The 18,693-nt window shown below is 38.8% G+C and overlaps 1 protein-coding gene across 1 annotated transcript; it reads left to right on the forward strand.

Moving 5' to 3' along the window:
* Positions 1–183: 183 nt before the first annotated feature.
* Positions 184–11,721, forward strand: LOC116294220 (uncharacterized). The gene is made up of 3 exons (XM_031701774.2): positions 184–320; positions 5,271–5,310; positions 8,239–11,721. Exon 3 carries the CDS (start codon positions 8,245–8,247, stop codon positions 10,960–10,962), a length of 2,718 nt encoding a protein of 905 aa, XP_031557634.2. The 5' UTR covers positions 184–320; positions 5,271–5,310; positions 8,239–8,244; the 3' UTR covers positions 10,963–11,721.
* The last annotated feature ends 6,972 nt before the right edge of the window (positions 11,722–18,693 follow it).

Raw genomic sequence — 18,693 nt, forward strand, 5'->3', positions numbered from 1 at the left:
GATCTCAAAGCGGTCCTCTGAGGGGAAGAGGGAAAGCGGGTAGAGGAGGGAGTTGGGGGGGGGGGGGGGGGGGAGTGCTCCCTATCCAACCTCACCTCCCTAATCCCCTCCTCTGGCCCCAACCTGGCAGCTCACCATTTCTTTCTCCCCAGCTCCTCTCGGTCACCATATACAGAGGACCGTTATTCCGCTACACACGCTGTACCGGCTGGTTGCAAGAATCTTTTCGTTCGTCAAAACAAATGGCGAAAAAATGGTGGATTTCAGATGTCTTCCAGCATAGTCACTATGTTTCCAGCCAGTTTACAGTCCCATAAAAGGTTGGTGGACTCGTTAGACTCGTTAATGTTTTTTTTCAGAATATTTCTTCGTAGTTTTCTATGAGAATGTATTGGTTTGTTTCGATTATGTAAATTAATCTTAATTCCAAGAAAAAAGTTCTTATATGATTCGAAACCTCAAGTAACATAAAATAAATTAAGCTTATTGCATTAAGTTGACTTAATACCATCGATAAGAATCGTGTGTTTAAATGTAAAGTAATGGCTTTTAAGAAAAAAGAGCGGGCGTCTTTAAATATCGATCAGAGGTGTGCAAAATGAAAAAATCGTTTTAAGGTGACTGCCTACTTTTGAAAATTGATTTAAGCTTTTTTTTAAATTTCGATTTTCCGAATTGAAATTTAATGCTGATTCCAAATCTGGAAAGAAAAATAGGGTGTCCGGTCCGTGTAACACTCCACAAAGAGCTTTTCAATTTAGTTGGCGTGAATTGGACATATGAAATTTGCCTGATTTTTGAATTTTCATTTTTTATGATCATGTCAAAACTCGAATATTATCTCATCAATGTCAATTTTCAATTTTCGAATTCAAAAATTAAAAATTAAAATAAATATTTGAAATGACTTTTCGAAATTTTGATTTTGTACTCTGAAAACGAACTTTGGAAAAATATCCTGTAGACAGGGGGAGGCGAAGATTAGGCGGACTGAGGGTAGGTGGGTCCACTTCCGCTTTCATCATCGTACAAATTGGTCGAAAATTCTTCCATGGTTTTCTCTCAAGGTTTACATGTTGTCATAACACCCTCCTTGGTGCCTCCCCTCCCTCTATGGTTTTTTAAAATTATTGTCGTTGTTAGTGGACCCACCTACCCTACCCTCCACTTTCATCATCGTACAAATTGGTCGAAAATTCTTCCATGGTTTTCTCTCAAGGTTTACATGTTGTTATAACACCCTCCTTGGTGCCTCCCCTCCCTCTATGGTTTTTTTTTTATTATTGTCGTTGTTAGTGGACCCACCTACCCTACCTTCCGCTTTCATCATCGTACAAATTGGTCGAAAATTCTTCCATGGTTTTCTCTCAAGGTTTACATGTTGTTATAACACCCTCCTTGGTGCCTCCCCTCCCTCTATGTTTTTTTTATTATTGTCGTTGTTAGTGGACCCACCTACCCTACCTTCCGCTTTCATCATCGTACAAATTGGTCGAAAATTCTTCCATGGTTTTCTCTCAAGGTTTACATGTTGTTATAACACCCTCCTTGGTGCCTCCCCTCCCTCTATGTTTTTTTTATTATTGTCGTTGTTAGTGGACCCACCTACCCTACCTTCCGCTTTCATCATCGTACAAATTGGTCGAAAATTCTTCCATGGTTTTCTCTCAAGGTTTACATGTTGTTATAACACCCTCCTTGGTGCCTCCCCTCCCTCTATGTTTTTTTTATTATTGTCGTTGTTAGTGGACCCACCTACCCTACCTTCCGCTTTCATCATCGTACAAATTGGTCGAAAATTCTTCCATGGTTTTCTCTCAAGGTTTACATGTTGTTATAACACCCTCCTTGGTGCCCCCCCTCCCTCTATGTTTTTTTTATTATTGTCGTTGTTAGTGGACCCACCTACCCTCAGTCTGCCTAATCTTCACCTCCCCCTGTCTACAGGATATTTTTCCAAAGTTCGTTTTCAGAGTACAAAATCAAAATTTCGAAAAGTCATTTCAAATATTTATTTTAATTTTTAATTTTTGAATTCGAAAATTGAAAATTGACATTGATGAGATAATATTCGAATTTTGACATGATCATAAAAAATGAAAATTCAAAAATCAGGCAAATTTCATATGTCCAATTCACGCCAACTAAATTGAAAAGCTCTTTGTGGAGTGTTACACGGACCATGTCAGGAGCTCGTTTTCGAGATAATCAGCATTTAATGGAAGCCTACGCACGAGCTTTTGGAGTACAAGTTGCGCCACTGGAAGTGATTAGAAAAAAATTAAGATTAATAAGATAATAGTTATTTGCAGACTCTATGATTGCACGAACGGAGGCTAGTCAATCCTTCTACAATAATAAATGGATATTTTCGACAAAAAGACAGAGAGATACATTGATTTGTCATATTTTGTAGTTTCGGTGCTCTTAAAAAAGCTCATAAAGTCGAACAAAAATCCCTACAAAAATCTATTTTTTCACGTGTTCCTGATTTAAACTTTTCCTAAAATGTTGATATAACCTAGATTTTAAGGAGTTTTTTCGAATAAGCTATCAAAAAATAGAGAGTCCCATGCAAAATTTGAGGGTTTTGCCCTGTTGAAGCTCAAAACGCGTATGGTTCTTCAATAAAATCTTGTAGATTTTTCAGCGGTTTTTGAGCGCGCGCTTATCGTGGGCTCAATTCGAACGTTCAAAAGTAGGCAGCCACCTTAAATGAAAAAGCCTTTCACAAACGAACATTTTAATTTTTTTAGGTAAAAACAGGATTCACATTTATATGTACAAGATCGTTTGATTAATGCGAGCTCCAAAGCGAGATGGAAATCAAACTTTGAATAAAAATATGAATCTTTGAACCTCAATAGGAACACATGGAGTGTGCATGAGCATTCATAATTTATGGGGTTGGAGGGAGATGGATTTAACATTTTGAAAATTATGGTATCTTTTGAGTTGTCTTGACCACTTAAACATAATTTGTCTGTGAACCTCACCTCCCTCCATCCAAAATCCACGGCAGCTGTGCACATAAAAAAGCTTAAAAAAGCTTAAGAATACTCAGACTATTGGTAGTATACATGGCTATGTGCGCAGGGGCAGTGGAAAAAGGCTAAAGCCCCCCACTTTTTCCCTTTTTTCATACTAGTCTCATGATTTTTCTTACCCCCCTCCCCCAACTTTTTCCATGCTAGTCTCATATATTTTCCAGCCTTAGCCCCCCCTCCCCCCTCCCCCCCTCATTTTTTTAGGGTGCTCCCTGGCCCATTGCTTATTTATAAAGTCTATATTTTGGATGGAGGGAGGTGAGGTTCACAGAAGAAAAAAAATGTTTAAGTGGGAGACAACTCAAAAAATATCATAATTTTCAAAATGTTAAATCCATCTCCCTTTCACCCCATAAATTATGAATGCTCCCTTCTATTACATTCAAACCAGCTCATGCGTTCCTATCGAGGTTCAAAGATTCATTTTATTATTCAAAGTTTGATTTCCATCTCGCTTTGGAGCTTGCATTAATCAAACGATCTTGTACATATAAATATGAATCCCTGCTTTTACCTCAAAAATCTAAAATTTTCATTTGTGAAAGGAGTTTTTGAAAAAAACAATACACCAAACAAATACATTACTTTAAAATGGTAGCTACAACAGTACAAATCTGTGAAGAACTAAATAAACTTTTTAATCCGATCCCAGATTTAAAATTTACAACACTCGTTTCATCAATGCAAGTTTCAAAGCAAGATCAAACCAGTCAAACCAGCTCATGTGTTCTCCCATCAAGGTTCAAACATTCAGTTTATTATACAAAGTTTGATTTCCAAGGTACATGTTATAGCCTAAAGCGGACAAAACAACCAAGGTCTTGATGATTGATGATATCATGTGAAAACAAAAATAAGGAATTGTTTAATCAATTCATAAATTTTATACACTGAAACAGGGATTACAAATTCTCCTTGCCCAGAGGGTACGCAATAGATTTGATGGGATTGCAAGGGATCAGCCTTATCTTAAGAGAGCGATTCAGGATGCAAGCCAAAAACAGAGTGGGAAGGGGGATTCTCAATTAGGAACAGGATTTGTTTTTGAGTTGTCATGATTTGGGAATCAGAAGGGCTTACATCAGGATAAGGGGATTACAGTTCTTTTTGTGAATTTATTTAAAATTGTATTTCCATTCAGTATGCTAAGCCAACTGACAGAGAGTCACAAGGCGGGAATGGGATTTTGACATAAAGACAAGCAGGATGGTGGGATTGCCAGCAAAAGTTTGCAGAATGGTGGGATTGTGGGTACTGAGAACCCTTTTTGTGGACCCTCTACCTACTGAAATCAGTTTGACTCCTCTTGAAATCTTGGAGCTATTTGAAAAATGTGAGGCCTAAGCCATTTTTTTTTTGACATGGTTGTTTGATAAAAATTTGATGACAAGAAATTTTGATAATAATAATAGCAGCTATCCCACAATACACAACAAAACAGCAAAGGAAACCTTAATTTCATAGTGAATCTTATTAGAAAACTGCCAATATCTTCAATATTTTAATTATCATACTGAGATTCTGTCAATTTTCTGGACTCTAGGCTGAAGTCAAAATGAATCCCTCTAATAATTTTAAAAACCAGATTGTTTTATTGAAATATGCCAAATTTGGCATATTTTTAATTCCTGCTAAAAATAAAAAAATGTTCTTTAAGAAAAAGCGAATTGTTCTCACCTTAAGTGAACATGATTAAAAGATATGATCCTTTGATCAGGGGTGCTTACAATTTACCCAGAAAAACCAGAAATTCCAGTTGGAAAACAAATGTTATGTGTCATCCCGATTTGTAAATCCCAGAAATTGAGGTATTCCACTTTTACCACTTGCTTCGGATCTGATAGACGCATATACCTTTTTTCGTTAGTACGTACTATTTTCTTACCGTTAGCAAACAAACTTACAAGCAGATGAATTGGTTTCAATGGTAAGCACCCCAGGGCTTTACAATGAATTATATATTCCTCCAATATTGGCTAGTAAAGATAAAGACAGTGTGGAGGGATGGGAAAGCCATTTAAAGTCATCATTCAAGCCACTCCTGGAAATGACAGTGGTTAGACACCCAAACCAATTCCTTAATCTGCCCTGTTGACAAAATGATATCAGCTCAGTTTGATTCATTATAACCACAGTACAAATATATAGTTTATATAAATATTCTCATATACAAAATGATTTCTATTATTTGTAATAATGGGGTTTTTAATTTTTATTTAATAGAGAGATTATCACCTCTGAAGTTTCTAAATAGTTCTTACAGGTAAGTGATTGTAGCTATATTACCACTATTTGCATCAATTGAAACATGGCATTACTATTGATTTATTTTTGTTGAAGGGGGACTTAGTACAGAAATCGTCTGAAAATTGATTCAGCTGAAACTTAACTGACAATCTTGCTCCATACAATTTTGCTCCATACATTTTTCATTAAATATTTTCTTGACATATTTTATTTCTATGAAAACAAAAGGCCTGCTGATGAACTCTACTCAGTACGAGGGTGGATCCCGGGAGGGGGGGGGGGGGGTGGCAAAGGGGGGCTGAAGGCCTCCCTTCAGCAGAAACAAAAAACAAAAAACTGAAGAATTAGATGCTTTCTTTAATGTTTTCAATTGTGTTGACGGATGAAACTCAATTAACCCCCCTTAAACTCAATTAGCCCCCCCTAAACTCAATTAGCCTCCCTAAACTCAATTAGCCCCCCCTAAACTCAATTAGCCGCCCCTAAAATTTTGGCTGGATCCGCCCTTGTAGTATTGATTGTTTCATCTCTATTCTTCAATGTATTAATACTGAGTATGAAACTAGTGGATATTTCGATAACAATACAAAGAAACACATGTATTGGAAGATGTTTCAATAATATCGCCAACTTTTTTAAAGATTGCAAAAAACAAATTTTCCTGTCTGAATATGGATTAGAAACTTTTAATCCCTGTTTATAGTCCAGTCTGTTAGCAAAACGATCGTGACAAATCACGTACAAGCACCAGAATTGGTACAAATGTTCCTTTGGGAATGTGCTACAACTTCAGAAGGGATGCCACCGGATTCGATTATGGGGGGGGGGGGGGGGGGTGTGTTAATGCCCAATTTCATTTTTCTTCTTCACACAGCATGGGAACGAGGCTGAAATATGTAAACCTCGTTAATACTTAATTTAGTTATTTAATCATCAACTTGAGCTTACATAAGCAGAACCATAACATAATGTGCGACCGATAGGATTGGGAGGGGCAAGTAATCAAAACCATAACATAATGTGCGACCGATAGGATTGGGAGGGGCAAGTAATCAAAATTTTAAAACTTACAAATTTAAAACTTTTCACTTCAACATTTACTCAAGTGAGTCTTGTTTATATTCTACGAATGTATTCCTTTAAATCCCTCTACATGCTCAGGGGAGTGCTATATGAAGACCTCTTAGCATTATCATGTGGATGTTTTCACCATAGCTATCAGGCCAACTCCACTGAATAAATTTTGCAACACAACATAGTGGTTGATCACAGGTAGTTATTGGAGCAGGGTCGAGAAACTCTGTCGCTTTCTGTATATCCAAACCGTGTTTGATCATCAACACATGCAGTTTCAGCTTTCTCGCTGAACAATGGCAAAAGCCCACTTAAACGAGGCCGTAGTGGTATGGCACTGTAGGTGTTTGATGCATGATAGCCTACCTTGACAAGCAGATCCTTTTAAGAAGTTTTGAATCAAGATTCTGCCGGCAATGACCTAGCCATTCATGTACGTTCTTCTCTTATTGCTCTTGATACCTGAGAAGTGTTTGCTCTGTTAAGCTTGCATTGTCAGCACCATCCACAGGAAGATTGCCATTAGAGGTATTCAAGGACACAGCTGGAATGGTCGAATAATCACTTTGAAGTGTCACATCCCTCGGTATAGAATCACTAGTAAAGACCGTGCTTGCATGACCACTAGTTTGTTGAACTCTAACTTCTGGAAGCTGGAAGTTGAAAAAGGCTAATTCCGTTGCCATGAAACGATGCTTGCACTGTCATAAAGAAGGATTGTGATGGATGTTATCTATCCCCCCTACTGTAAATAGACCACTCCGGTCGTTTTGACATGGCCTTTACCTACCAATGCTACGCATCATCATAAGGTTAACGAACCATGCAAATCTGACACCTTGGCAAAAATGCCCTTCACCACCCCCATTTGGGACCAAATGCTTGGGTACCCCTTCGGAAATCGTTATTTTCATGGTAAGACATCTCCCGGCTATGCCAATTTTGGTGCTGGTAAGCAATTTGTCACGATTTTCACTTTTTTCTCGTTAACAGACCGGACTATTATCAGAACTTTAAAAATTATTCCAGTAAAGTTTCAGCTCAATTAAGATTCGAGCGATAATTGTACTAGTCCCCCTTTAACATATAAAACCTTTTTATTGGATCCTAAATAATAAAATACTGACTGAAAGGTATTGAATGTAATTTACCACTGTTTTCATTGTTATGCATTGCAACAAATAACATATCGCCATCCATCAAAATTGTTTTCCTATGTACCCTTATTGGTTCCCTTGTACGTACTGTAAATATTTTGCGATTGATAGTTATGTTACTTTAATCAACCACTAGTGATTATAATAATGTTTTATTTTATTAATTAAAAAGATTTAGTATGGACCGAGGACATGAACTTCTTATAGAGCAAATTTTTTTTAATTAATAAAAAAAAAATTGCTCTATAAGAAGTTCATGTCCTCGGTCCATACTAAATTGATCAAAACCGCATATATTTGTAAACGTTAGTCCAGATTGGAGAAATTTGAAAGCGGAGGCCTCTAGTATTAGTGTGGACAACGAAAACGGAGGCTTTTGAAAATGCTGACGTCATTTACACCGGCACCTCTGATTTTTGCATGCGAAGATTATATTGTATCATTTTCGATTGTATCTGCGTTTTTGAAAACTCTATGGAAACGCTAGCGTGAACGCGAAGCTTTCGATGCATTTCCGGTGAGACGAAAACGAAGGGTTCTAAAATGCATCAGCGTGGACGTGGCCTTAACTTTATCTGATGGAAGATGCTAGTTTTTTTTAAGCATTCAGTATATTATGAAATTTGTGAAAAGCTGTAGCTGACACCTTTTAAAAATGAATTGTAATTTTCCTTTGTGATAATCAGTTTGAATATCTCTCCTTTTTGTCTTAGTCAGCCATGGAAGAAATTAAGAAAGAAATGGAAAATGCTATCTCAGTGAATAATGCTGAAGAACTTCAGAGGATAATTAATAAGGTTTGCAATGAAAAGTCTTCAACAAGCACAGAAGAAGTAAAAGAAGTCCTTGGTGAATCCCTTTACCATGCTGCAATTTTGGGTCGCTACGAGATAGTTAAAGATTTAATAAAATATGGAGCTGATGTCAATTATGAAGACCCTTTGAAACAATCTGTGCTTTTTAAAACTGTCATGTCTGCAAAATCAGAAGAAAGCGATAAAATATTAAAATTTCTTCTTAAAAAGGGTTCAAAAATTAACCACAAAGGTATCAACGGCCAGTCAGACTTCATGTTTCTTATGGCAAGCAATCGCTTAAGCTATCTTCTTCTCGCGAGCTTTATAGATTCAGTTTGCGAAATTAATGAAAGGTACCTCCGAACAGGGGGAAGTTATCTCCACCTGGTATTGAACCGTCCTGATGATCAAAACAAAATTTTGATAATGAAACAATTGTTGGAAAAGGGATTGGAAGTAAACGGGACAGACAACAACGATGACACTCCATTACACCTAATGGCAGCTATTGCGGATTGCGACTCGATGAGATATTTGGTAAATAATGGAGCAAATATTCACGCCAGGAATAGGTTAGGAGAAACTGTTTTGCACACGTTGGCAAGTAGTAACGAATTTGAAGGATTTCAAGATTCACTAAACTTCCTTATGGAAATGGGAATCGACATAAATGAAACAGATTCAAACGGGAAAACTGCAATACATCATGCTCTAATGTCAAAAGACACAGATGAAAAGGCAATTGAAGAATTTCTTAAACGTGGCATTAAAATAAATGTGAAAGATCTGTGTGGAAGAAATGAGCTGTACGATGCTGTTGAGGAAGTGGATGAGTATTCACCGTCAGATGTAGAACGTCGATCTGCCGTTATTAGACTTCTGACAAACGCTGGTGTCAATGTAAATGAAGGTGACATGTATGGTATTACCCCTTTGCATCTTGCTACAACGAGAGAGGATCTTGAAATCCTGGTCACATTACTCGATGCTGGTGCAGATGTCATGAAAAAGTCTAAGTCGGGAGCAACTGCCCTTCACTGGAGCTGCAAAATATACAACATGGCACATGTCATTATACATTGTTATAGAAACGAAGGCTATGACATTAACGTTGTTGACAAGTATGGTTCGACAGCTTTACATTGGGCAGTATGGTTTCGAAATAATTCTGTCTCTCAAAGCTTATTGCAAGTCGGATCTGATTACACCATTAGAGATGACTCTGGAAACACCCCTGTCGATCTGGCCAAGAAATTGCGCTTTTTTGAATTTTTGGATTTGGTAGCGGACGACAAGTACAAAAATTTAGAGGGTTTGACTTTGCAAGAGCCCTTCATCAGGTGTGATGACAGTGATCCCTTGCATGCATGTCCTTTATTACATTATATACGAAAAGAAAAAGGAAATCTCTGTGTTGACGAGTACCTTGAGCATCTCAAACAGCATGATGCATCATTGGTAAAATGCATCAAGGCATCGTTGGATATAGAAAATATGGGCTTGTTTTACGACATAGAAGAAAACAGATCTGTTCCGGAAATTATCGAGAACGTAATGCAGTGTCTGAATAAACGAGTTGAACAGCGTAATCCGTTGTTTCGCTGTGAACTAAAACTCTCAGGTAGTGTGTACGAAAAAACGAAAGTTAGTCTTCCCAATGAGTTTGACTACCTGTGGATTTTCATAGAATTCTGTAAAACTTTCTCACCAGTTGAGTCGCCAGCTTTTCCCGAAAGTTTCGTCAAATTGAAGTTAACAAGTGCAGTTGATGAACCTCGTTTCAGAAGGTATCTGACCACGGGAAACTTACTCGACAGTCGTTTGCTAATCCGCGACTTCCATAGTACAGTCAATGAAGAGCTCATGTGCTTATTGAGAGATGAAAATTATGGGCAATTTTCTAACATTGTTTGCCTGAAGCTTTTGAATGAAATCTTTTGCTCGAATTCCAGCCTTAGCTTTCAGTTTTTTGGAAAAGAAGCGAAATGGTTTCCAATATCAATAGATGTAGTTCCAACAATTTGGTTTGAAGACTGGAAGCCACGAGAGTTTAAAGCCTCAGACTTGGGAGCACCTGCCATAGCTGGACAGCATCCCTTTTCTTTTTGTGTGATAATGAAAACACCAGACCGATGCCATGTTGAAGAATTCTCTTTATTCTTTCGTATTTCATATGCATATCTCGAACAATGCATGATGAGAGAAGTCCCCAAATTCATGAAAAAGGGATACATCCTGTTGAAAATTCTGGGGGAGTCAGGCTATCTGCCTAAAGTTGTGGATCACGACAATAATACAACACTCAAGCAGTATCTAACAAGTTATCAACTTAAGACCTGCTTTTTGCACGAGGTTGGTTCATGGAGACAGGGTACAGATGGCGAGGAGGGCCTGAAGGAGTCAACAGACTCTGAAAAAAACAAGAGCATCGCGCTTTCTTGGGCCAGGAGAATAGTTGACCGTTATGAGAAAAGTGTCAAAGAAAGATTTTTGGCAACTTTTTTTGAACCGAAAAGAAATTTGCTGGGCCTGCAGGGAAAAGAAGATGTTATGATTGAAAGTGACATCTTCCTAGGAATGGTGAAATTACTAAAGTACTTAATACACGTTGTTGACGGAATTGTTGACGGATCCGGCTAAAATGCAAATGGTGGCCTAGCATCGAAATTGAATTCAATTGATACTAATTTAATCGTTATAGCGGAACCTAACAATGATGGATCCTCTTGAACAGCATGCCAAACAAAGTTGTGTTTTCAAAAGCGAACTACTTATACAAGTAGTCGTGCAGTCCAAAATTATTTTAAAACGTACTAGTGTTTGCACTGAAATTTAGTTTCCACAAGTATTAACTCGATTGTCGGATTTATAAAGAGCTGTTTCATAGTAATATTAGCTCATTCATATACACTAACTCAGTTTTGTGTGTAATGACGTACTATCAGAGATCATTCTATAGAGGTTGGTTTTCTCTACTCGACGAGCTAAATTGGCCATCAGTGAAAAAGCGAAGTCGGACACAGAGTACTTTCACTCCTTTACCAGATTCAGTATAATTTAGTTATCTTGCCGTTGTTTTTGTGTATGTCTCTTAATAATATCCTATGATTTTCAAATCACTGGTGAGATTTGCTATCTGATTGGCTAGCAGCATTGCGATTCATTTAGAACCGATTTACTCTTCATCCAACCCAATAACTGAACAACATGAACATTAACAGAACACGGCGCGAACACAGTCAGCGCCAAGGTCACGGCACTACCTAAATATGCCAGACCAATCACATTGAGCGAGAAAAAACAGCTAATCGTGGCAAGGCGAACGCGAAAACTGCAAAAATTTATAGCACATTTATATCGTTTTTCACAAGACCGTTATGACATACTAATAAGGACCGTATCCGGGGGGGGGGGGGGGGGAATAGAACCGGTTTTGGATAGGGATGTGCCGCAAAAGGCAAAAGGTATAAAAAACCCTAACCCTGTTTAAGACACTTCAGAGTGAAAAACCCATACCCTATACAAGACATACAAAAATTTTTATACCCTATATAAGGCACGCATCTCACCATAGTTAAAGTGTTATGGGAGTTTAATAACAAAGCCTTCAAGGATCTGACTTCACTCTCTACCACTGATAAAAAGAGACAACTCAAGGACATCCCGTTCAAGTTCCACTTCACAGGTTCAAATTGCACTTGAAACAGGAACTTTGCAAGACTCGGCTTCAAAACTATTTAACGACCTTCCAAAGGAACTAAAGCTTGCAGCTAACTTCAAGTCCTTCATGACTAAAGCAAAACAGTTATTGAAAAAGAACCCTCGTAATAGAATACAACAGATTCTTTAAATTATATACTATATCGATTATAATCCACCAATTTTAACAGTGAGTGTGTGTATTGCGTATACATGAGTGTTAAGGGAGTATTTAGCTGGGCATGGGATATCTTATAGCTGGGCATCGAAGTATAACTAGGTTTATTAATTATTGTTCCTTGTGGTCGCTCAACAAACAAAAAAATGTGGGACCGATCTATGGAATCATCTAACACCACAGGGATTCCGATTGATTTCAAAACAAAATTCGCAAATGCACAGAAATAATTAGGACAAATTTAAGGAAACATCTTTATATAGTCAAAGACGGATCCCAACAAGAGAAATACAAAATTAGTACGAAAGTTCATCCCGACCGGGAGGGCCTACTGAAATTGAACAACAATAGCTTTGGAAGTTTTCTCAGTAAAGCATCCCGGTCGGGTTGAAATTTTGTACTCATTAATCCCCTAATCTTGTACCCAGAGCAAACGTTCCTATTGGTCTTTCTTGTTACTGAACAAGAGGATAAACACAAATGTAAATAAAACACATATCCTCAGATCTAATGTTCAGTTCATCATTTTTAGATATAAATATTGTATATATCAATAATTTTAACCATGTAAATCCACCGTATATTTTATTTAAGGTGGATAAATAAAGCTTATTATCATAAGAGTAACGTCTCTTTGTACGAGATTGCTCATTTTGCTCGAAAATGACGATTCTGGAGCCGATGTTCTTGACCTCAAAGGGATACACCAGGTTTAGGAAAAGCAGGTGGCTCGTTTTCTATCTCATGACAGCCCTGCGATCGCATAATGCAATTGTATTTGATTCCAATTTATAAAATCGTCCTGAATTAAAACCGTTCGAAGGCGATGTCGACGGCTGTACTTCTTAGTCGTAAAACCCGCTTCAGACATGGCCATGTACTACTACAATACAATACTATTTGTAACTATTTACGCTGAAAATCGAAAATTGCATAATCCCTATACATTCAATTATGCGAATGTGTACTGAAACATACTTTGAAAGTCCACGGATAATCACTGGAACACATGAATATTCTGCACAAAATCGTGGCAAACATTGAACAACAGAGAACTCGAAACTGGGAAACTGGCCAGGTGATCTGAATAAGAGCGCAAAACATGACTTTCAGTCATTGTTTTTTTAGCCTGCTCATCAAGGATTGGACGCGCAAAGACGCATTGGATTGATTCTTTTTCCGAAAACACGATTCGCGATTTGATAGGCTAATAGTTTTTCTTCGCATCACCTGGGGAGTATAGACCCCTTACATGTGACGTCAAAGCAACTCAATTTGGAGGGCAATTCTCAAGAGATTGAAACTATCTTGTTTTGTGGGTTGTAACTAAAAATATGTTAGGTTTGAGTGGGTGGGCCACCAAATATATATTTTTTTAAACCTAAAACCCCCATAACCGACCCTTACTAAGCTCTTGATCCATTTTTAGCCTTTACCTTACGCTAGGCGTTTGAGTTTAGAATAAAATCAAGTATGCGACGTAGAGTACCAACAGTTGGGGCTTCAGAGGGGACGGTCATCAGTAAAACTTTGAACTTGGGATCGGTTCAAACGCAATCTCGTACCCCGAGCCCACGTTCCTCTTTGTCAGTGTCGAGAAACGAGAACCCTCTGGGTACGAGATTAGGGCAATCCTCTTTACTTTGACGAAAGCTGTTTCCTTGAAGAGCCGTAGCCACTTTAAGGCAAGCGATGCAGTTGCCTTGAGAGATTGTCACAATGCACTTTAAAACTCTAAAAGTCACAGTTCTAAGGGTTTCTAATGGGAAAAAATTTCTTGCGATCGAGGGGGGAGGGGGGGGGGATTATATGCTCCCCAACCCCTAGCTGCTTCCGTCTTCGCCACTTGTTTGCGTCGGTCACCAATTATTCAGTCTGGTTACGTCCCTAACTTGTTAACTTAATATATACGACGGTTTTTGAAATTCTTAAAGAGTGGAGGGCTAGAACTTTTTAAAAAAAGTTTTCTACGGATCCCCTAGTCAGTTGCGATTAAAATACGATTATATAAAAAATAATACTCTTTATATTTATAATCAAACATCGTTTGAAACAAATCAAACATGTAAGAAAAAAAATATTAAGCTCACCATTGTTTTTTTAATCAATTTTCAAATCTGTTCATGTTTAGCGCTGTTTTGTGCTGAAAAACATTCGGAATCTCCCAATTATTGATTTCGATTAAACCATCGGGCAGAATTCTATTGTTCTATGCGACATGAACTTACAGTTGAGTGATTTTCAAAGATCGGTATAATTTCACGAATACATTTTAGGATATGCATCATTGATTTAAAAGGACGGTCGGTTAACACTAGTTCACACGTTTCAAAAGGACGGTCGGTTACCACTAGTTCACACGCTTCAAAAGGACGGTCGGTTAGTACTAGTTCACACGCTTCAAAAGGACGGTCGGTTACCACTAGTTCACACGCTTCAAAAGGACAGTCGGTTATCACTAGTTCACCCGCTCAAAAAGGACGGTCGGTTAGCACTAATTCACACGCTTCAAAAGGACGGTCGGTTATCACTAGTTCACACGCTTCAAAAGGACAGTTGTAACTAGTTCACACGCTTCAAAAGGCAATCGGTTAGTACTAGTTCACACGCTTCAAAAGGACGGTCGGTTATCACCAGTTCACACGCTTCAAAAGGACGGTCGGTTGGCACCAGTTCACACGCTTCAAAAGGACGGTCGGTTAGCACTAGTTCACACTCTTCAAAAGGACGGTCGGTTACCACTTGTTCACGCGCTCCAAAAGTACGGTCGGTTATCACTAGTTCACACGCTTCAAAAGGACAGTTATAACTAGTTCACACGCTTCAAAAGGCAATCGGTTAGTACTAGTTCACACTCTTCAAAAGTACGGTCGGTTGGCACCAGTTCACACGCTTCAAAAGGACGGTCGGTTAGCACTAGTTCACACTCTTCAAAAGGACGGTCGGTTAGCACTAGTTCACACTCTTCAAAAGTACGGTCGGTTGGCACCAGTTCACACGCTTCAAAAGGACGGTCGGTTAGCACTAGTTCACACTCTTCAAAAGGACGGTCGGTTACCACTAGTTCACACGCTTCAAAAGGACGGTCGGTTACCACTAGTTCACACTCTTCAAAAGGACGGTCGGTTGGCACCAGTTCACACGCTTCAAAAGGACGGTCGGTTAGCACTAGTTCACATTCTTCAAAAGGACGGTCGGGTACCACTAGTTCACACGCTTCAAAAGGACGGTCGGTTAACACTAGTTCACACGCTTCAAAAGGACGGTCGGTTAACACTAGTTCACACGTTTCAAAAGGACGGTCGGTTATCACTAGTTCACGCGCTTCAACAGGACAGTCGGTTATCACTAGTTCACACGCTTCAAAAGGACGGTCGGTTAACACTAGTTCACACGCTTCAAAAGGACGGTCGGTTAACACTAGTTCACACGCTTCAAAAGGACAGTCGGTTATCACTAGTTCACACGCTTCAAAAGGACGGTCGGTTAGCACTAGTTCACACTCTTCAAAAGTACGGTCGGTTGGCACCAGTTCACACGCTTCAAAAGGACGGTCGGTTAGCACTAGTTCACACTCTTCAAAAGTACGGTCGGTTAGCACTAGTTCACACTCTTCAAAAGTACGGTCGGTTGGCACCAGTTCACACTCTTCAAAAGGACGGTCGGTTAGCACTAGTTCACACTCTTCAAAAGGACGGTCGGTTACCACTAGTTCACACGCTTCAAAAGGACGGTCGGTTAGCACTAGTTCACACTCTTCAAAAGTACGGTCGGTTGGCACCAGTTCACACGCTTCAAAAGGACGGTCGGTTAGCACTAGTTCACACTCTTCAAAAGGACGGTCGGGTACCACTAGTTCACACGCTTCAAAAGGACGGTCGGTTAACACTAGTTCACACGCTTCAAAAGGACGGTCGGTTAACACTAGTTCACACGGTTCAAAAGGACGGTCGGTTATCACTAGTTCACGCGCTTCAACAGGACAGTCGGTTATCACTAGTTCACGCGCTTCAAAAGGACGGTCGGTTAACACTAGTTCACACGCTTCAAAAGGACGGTCGGTTAACACTAGTTCACACGCTTCAAAAGGACAGTCGGTTATCACTAGTTCACACGCTTCAAAAGGACGGTCGGTTAGCAGTAGTCCACACGCTTCAAAAGTACGGTCGGTTAGCACCAGTTCACACGCTTCAAAAGGACGGTCGGATAGCACCAGTTCACACGCTTTCTACTATGAAGCCGTATAGGCGCTAAATATGCAAAAGTGAAGGTTTTCTACACGGGTTATAAAAATACATATTTTTACCAGGGATGTATTTATAAAATGATACTAAAATGTATGTATGAAAAGAAGTGTAATAACCAAACAAAGATTTCCCGATGAAACCTAATTGATATTTTCGAAATTCAAAGAGAATTTAATACCTGAATATGAACAACCATGTTTCCTATCAAGTCTTTTAAAAAACATTTTACATGGGAAAAATTTACAGAAATACTCTTGCTGAAAGCTAGAATTGTTGCTTTGTTTTTCAACAACAAAATCCCGATGAAACCTAATCGATGTATGTTTTAGATTTTTCAATTTAGGATTTTATTAAGTTGGGTTTTGAGCTTTTTCAAGGAAAGTCCTTTGTAGACACTAATTTGCATCTCATTACACGGTTTGAATTTGGCGCGTATGGTATAGTAATATCCGGATGATGTCGCCTCATTCTGCCCGATGCACATCCAAGGTAAATTGCTTTGGTATTGCGTTGGATTATCTGTAAGTTAGCTTTCGTTTTTCAAGTTGAATTAACCAGCAAAGCTCAGCAAATCGAAAAAAACTTTGTCGTTCCTAAAATTCCTAAATGAAGTAATATAATATTTGGTGGTGAATTAATAAGAGAGTTATAAGTCTCGAACTACTACTACAAGGACTTGATTAGTCTATACCTTGACTTTTTCACTGTCGCACAGAATGTACTCTATGATCTTTTCATATTCTTTGAGTTTTGGGAATTAAAACAGTGGCTTTAATGAGTTTTTCATCGTGAAAGATTCAGGATACGGATGAGGGCTACATCACGGGCGGAGAGACATAGAGGTAAAATACAGTAAATGTATGTAAATTGGGCTGTGAGGGGGCTGTGAAATGCCCTCTACGCCCGTGATATAGCTTTTTTTTCAAAACACCATTTAATCACAAGCCAAGCCCTGCTATTCTTTATCCTTCCAGTTTGTTGTACCACGAAGCAATCGTAGACGAACCCGAGGCTAATGAGGATGGATTTCTAACCACCAAACTCATCATGGACGAAGCGACGAACAACAAGATTAAAACAAATTTGGGGACATTTTATCTCAATAATAGACATTCATGTCTGAAGTTAAATCGATGAAACTGAAGGTTTTAGTTCAAGTAAGGGATCCTAGTTCTATATCGGAATATTTGGTTATCTCCCCTTCTTTGCTGTGCCATGATCGAATATCGCGGTCCCCCGGGGGGGGGGGGGGGGGGGGTACTACCACCCCCAACTTGTGTGCAAATTGAAAACAGCATGCACTGCTGTTGGATTAGCGTGTAGGTTTAAAAATCCATCTTTACTTTACTTTACTTTAATGGTTTTACACAGGAAAAAGAAAAAGGAAAGCTATGGGGAGATTGGATAAACTGTTAAAAAAAAAAAAAAAAAAAAAAAAAAAAAAAAAAAAAAAAAAGATCAGTAAAATTTAATGCGGGTTAAAAAGAGAAAAAAATCTTTCTTTCAAACGGTGGTATTTGGAATTGAGTCCACAACCATGGTTAAAAAAATAAAAAATCGATTCTAGGTGCCATACCCCCGAGACATCCGCAGAGCTGAGGCGTCGTATGGACTTCGGACCTGACGGCGATTAAATCCTTCTGCCCTTGGGTGCACGAATTACGCAAGAAAATGTTCTAGCCGAAGCATCAGGGGAGAGACCAGCCGGCCCCCAGACCATATCGGCTAATCCCTTGCATCTCTGCCACGCACGGAATCGGTTAAAAAAATGCTGTTAAAAAGTCTAGTCTATCTGGTGCATTGTTTTCACGGCCTAATGTTATGCTGATTCTGTAGATTCGTGGCTCAGTGGTAAAAACGTGGGCATCACCTTGCAGATACCAAGTCAAGCCCGGCAGAGGGGGGTTAGTATTTGGATGGTGTCATGATATTTAGTGGAGGCTTTGATTATGATTGCTTGCTTTAATGATGATTAATTCGGCATACTTATTCTGGTGCTTAACTTGATACAATGTGTGTAGAGAGAGGGGAGAGAGAGTCATATTACATTTGTTACATAATAGAGCCTAATGTTGCGTGACAAGTATATATTATTACAGATGGGTGACCTAAACATGATACCTACTCAAACAAGCTCTTGATCGTAATTTTTTTTAAAAGTAAAGTTACCTATTAATTCCATGAAAACATGGCTTGAAGTTTCTCTATAAAATAATTCTTTAAATCGATTAGAATTGGTTCCACAGA

This window comes from Actinia tenebrosa, unplaced genomic scaffold (genome assembly GCF_029948245.1).
Source record: "Actinia tenebrosa isolate PJP-AT-01 unplaced genomic scaffold, QUT_ActTen_1.0 PGA_scaffold5__44_contigs__length_20552954, whole genome shotgun sequence".
NCBI classification, from domain to species: domain Eukaryota; kingdom Metazoa; phylum Cnidaria; class Anthozoa; order Actiniaria; family Actiniidae; genus Actinia; species Actinia tenebrosa.

Excerpts from the sequence above, each read along its gene's own strand:
- LOC116294220 (XM_031701774.2), top strand. The coding sequence starts at position 8,245 with ATGGAAGAAATTAAGAAAGAAATGGAAAATGCTATCTCAGTGAATAAT.